The 4,140-nt window shown below is 40.5% G+C and overlaps 1 protein-coding gene across 4 annotated transcripts in view; it reads left to right on the top strand.

Annotated features, from left to right (window-relative positions):
- Window positions 1–197: 197 nt before the first annotated feature.
- Window positions 198–4,140, top strand: part of LOC110114713 (solanesyl-diphosphate synthase 1, mitochondrial) — a 25,702-nt gene continuing 21,759 nt past the window's right edge. For 2 of the 4 annotated variants that reach the window (XM_020847682.2, XM_020847684.2), the window contains exons 1-2: window positions 198–499; window positions 628–760. In XM_020847682.2, coding sequence (XP_020703341.1) covers window positions 629–760 — 132 coding nt within the window. In that variant the 5' untranslated portion in view covers window positions 198–499; window position 628. The remainder of the gene's footprint in view (window positions 500–627; window positions 761–4,140) is intronic. The other 2 variants (XM_020847685.2, XM_020847683.2) reach the window with 1 other exon arrangement.

Below are 4,140 nucleotides of genomic sequence, written 5' to 3'. Positions count from 1 at the left end.
TATTAAATTAAGTTAAATTAGAGAACTAATTATTCACTATTATACTATTAATTATTTACTTAATTATTAATTTTTTAAAATTATATTAATTAAGTTAATCAATAATAACTTAAGAGGCGTCTAGGTTTGCCTTTCATATTTTCTTTGCGTGGTTGCCGTTCGGTTTCGTTGCTTCGCAGGAGGTGTAGAGATTGCACGCGTCGCTACTTCGGTTCCTTCGTGGCTGTTCGACTTCGCTGTTTCGACGGCTTTCCCTTCCTGTCGGGTCGGAAGTTACGACATTCTGATCGGAAGCAGCAACGGGAGCTCGCTGGCTGTGAAGGTTCTCCCTTTCGCACGTTTCTTCTGCCAAATCCCATAAATCCGCCGAACCGAGGGATTTAGTAAATCCGGGATTCAAGCCGTAAATCCTTAAATCCGGGATTTACCCATCGCCGGGTTTAACGAGCGCACAAAACCGTTTGGCTGGATTTAGCGCAAATCAGACTTAAATCCCGCTGTAAATCCGATACCAAACAGCCCTATTTGTTCAGTTTTTTTCTGTTAATTCTTCGTCCATAGCCACTTCATCGGTTCGTGTACAGTTCCTGGTTCGACTTTTTTTTTATTTGGATTCTCGCTTTCCAGAATGTATTGGAGGTGGGCTCTGAGGATTCTGAGCTCAAGAGCGAGCCTCAATGGTGGGAGTGTCCAGAGATTCGATTGCACAGCTCGTTCTGGGTCAATTTTTGGTAGATATTCTACTATTACATGCCCAAAGGTGAGACTTTTTCTTACACAATCTTTGTTTCGACTCTATAGTTTATTTCTTTGACATTGTTTCATTTTCTTTTGATGTTGCCGTATTGGGTTGTTGAACCATGCCTTTTTGGACAAAGCCTCATTTTTTTAAAAGCTTTTGTAATGCTTTAATCCTTTTTTGTGATTATTCTTCGGCTGGTTACTGATGTCCTTCATATGGCTGGTCATGAGCTTAGCGACCTTGCTTTTTTTTAACTACATACCACTGAATTCCTATTTATTTACATATCTAACATTTAAATCTTTATTTACTTATTTAATAGTCTAGTGCTAAATGATATCAAAACATATGCAAGAAATACGTATTTCAATTTAGACAAGTTAATGTTAGTGGTGTTGTACACAATTTATCTTTGCTCAACACTATAAAATTACTTGCAAAAATGCTTGAAAATTATGATATATGAAGAGAGAGAAACATAACTTAAAGAGAAAAACTCTAGGATTTTACTAAATTATTAGAAAATATAAAATTGGGCAAATAGATGAATGCCCCATCGACTCACCCCTAACCCCTCATTGATATGTTTGGATCAATGAATGTTACACAAATAAAATTATATTACAATGCTTGATAAATATTTTTCATAAAATAACTTTGTGAGTTTTTAACTATTTGATTACGTAGAAAATATATGATGAGTTCAACATTCAGGATGAATAAGTTGTGGGTCGACTTCATTTAGGCTTGTTGAGCTCTGGCGAGTAGCTTTTCTAAATAATTACACAACTTTGCCTAAACGTCATTGTGGTCAATTACTTTAGGCGATTTGAGCAAGTTGCTTTGATGCTTGCGCAACTTCCTCTTAATTGGCCCTAGGGCCAAATATGCTTGATTGGACAACATGAATTCAACAAGTTCAATATGCTTTCAATAATTTACCGGACTAACTTTGGATGTGCAAGTGATATTTTTGATGTCATTTAGAGTTTAGTATTTTATGAGTATAAAATTTTAAGTATTAGATATATAAATACATAAGAAGTTTATGGTATATGCATATAAATCCCCTGGGTTTAGGTTGATTTTGAGAGTTGGTTGTTTTTTCTAATGAAAAAAGATTCATCATCTTTAAATTAAGTTAAAGTAGTATATGTAGCAAAAAAAAAAAAAGATGTAATGAACTGTACAGACCTGGCGATTTGTTAGGTTGGTTCACCTTGAACCGGCCCAGCCGACCCAAGGGCCGGCTCAGCTCTACTACAGGAGGCGGAACTTGTCCGTCTCCATGGATCTTGCCCGCCCACACTGAGGGCCCCACTAGTCCATGTAAATTCAAATTGAAAGGAGGGGGCGGCTAGGGCTTGGGATTGAAATTAGATTAGGAAAGTTTTTGTATTAAAGAGCATGAGATGTTTAGAGAGGGATGATGTTTTGAATTATTCTCAATTAGGGTTTCTTGGTGACTTGGGCTTTAGACTCTCTTGTCTAGAGATTTGGGAGAGACGATCCTCCTCTTGAATTGAGGATCTCTTGTATCTTGTTTTCCTTATTGTTTAGTTTTGATTTCCCTACCACAATATATTGTTTTGGGCTATTTTCACCCAGATCTTGCATTATTATTGCTGTTTTTCACCAATTGGAGATTGGTTTGCTTGCAAACTCAAGTATTACCCTTAGCGTTTCTTGCGAACTCAAGTATTTCCTATTAAATTGGTATCAGAGCAAGTCTTGGGATCGGTGGAGGGTTGTTTTCGGCAAATTCCAATAGCTATTTTTGGTCCGAAAAAGAGGTAAGTTGCTGTTTTTGGAGATCCAAATTCAGATTTTGTGAATCTACAAACTCCGTATAGTGATGGAAGCCAAGAAGGTGGATGTTTTGGAAGAAATGCTTGAAGGGGAGATGAATCAAATCAAGAAAACGGTGGATGAAAGGATATCCTTCATAGAAGGATAAGTAACTGATCTCTGGGACATGATGAAGAAAATGTTGAAAATCCACAACCAAATGGCGGCTTCCGTGGCAAAAGGTGTGGAAGGAAAAAGCACGAATTTTGAAATCCGTAGGGAGGAATATGAGGTGGAAATCATGAAAGGAGAAAGAAGAAGACCCCATCTGGAGCCTGTTTAGAGGGAAGAAAGAGGTGGATATGGGGAATGCTGGGAGGGATACTATTGTCATCGAGGTGCTGATTTTGAAGAAAGAAGGGGGAGTTTGAACGGGGTTTGGGCTATGGCAGGGCAAGGGAAGACCAGGAGACGTGGGGAGGGCCTAGCACTTGGGAGAGAGGAAGCTATGGAAGAATAAGGGGGAATGATAATGATCAGAAGGTTAGGAAACTAAAGATGTCCATATTTTAAGGAGAAGATGTGTATGGGTGGATTTATAAGGTGGAGAGATACTTCTCCGTCAATGGGTTAACGGAGGAGGAGAAGCTGATAGCGGTAGGCTTGTGCTTGGAAGGGAAGGCTCTGTCATGGTATCAATGGAGAGACCAGAGGAGACCTATCAGGAACTGGATGGAATTCAAGGACTGCATAATAGAACACTTTCAAACCGACCTGGGAAGAGATTTCTATGAGCAGTTCTTTGCTCTGATACAGGATGGTTCAATAGTAGACTACCGGGAGTGATTTGAGCACCTAGCCAGCAGGGTGAAACGATTATCAGATATGGTATCGGAGGGGAATTTCATGAATGGGTTGAAGGCAGATATCTGAGCAACAGTGAAGGTTCTGATGCCTCGTGACTTGGGGGAGGCCATGAAGTTGGACCAGCTAGTTGAAAATCTGAGAAATCTGGAGAGGGGAGCCAGAGTAGCAGCACGGGGGGCACTTATAGGATGACGACCATCCATCTAGCACCTAAAGGTCCTGCAACAGGAGGAAGTCGGGAGGCCACCAGGGAGAAGATAGCAGGAGGGAGTGGGGGAAATTTCAAGCGGTTGACAGAGAAAGAGATGCAGGAGAAGAGGGCTAAGTGGTTGTGCTTCTTGTGCGATGAGAAGTATACATCAGGGCATTAGTGAAAGGATCGAACTCTTCAGGTTTTCACCGTCTGTGATGATGAGGAAATTGAGGTAGGTGAGGAGGAGACAGAGGAGGAGGTGGAGGAGAAGCTACATTTGGATTTGGCCGAGGTTTCCCTGAACTCGGTGGTAGGATTCACTACAAATCATACCATAAATGTCACGACCCGACCCGAGACGGATCCCGCCCGCACCGGGCGGCGACCAGCTTAACGAACAGACAGACCAGGATCTGGCTTTGGAATTTGTTTCGGAACTGAATCTTTCAAATATTTCAACTCAAACACAGACACACAGAGCTACTATGAAACATCAAATGCAGCGGAACAAAACATCTATATTTTTCTTTCTTTTCCTCAAAACAATCAT

The sequence above is a fragment of the Dendrobium catenatum genome, unplaced genomic scaffold (genome assembly GCF_001605985.2).
Source record: "Dendrobium catenatum unplaced genomic scaffold, ASM160598v2 fragScaff_scaffold_54, whole genome shotgun sequence".
In the NCBI taxonomy this organism is placed as follows: Eukaryota; Viridiplantae; Streptophyta; class Magnoliopsida; order Asparagales; family Orchidaceae; genus Dendrobium; species Dendrobium catenatum.
Note: the sequence above shows the minus strand (reverse complement) of the source record. Positions and strands in the feature narration are given on the sequence as shown.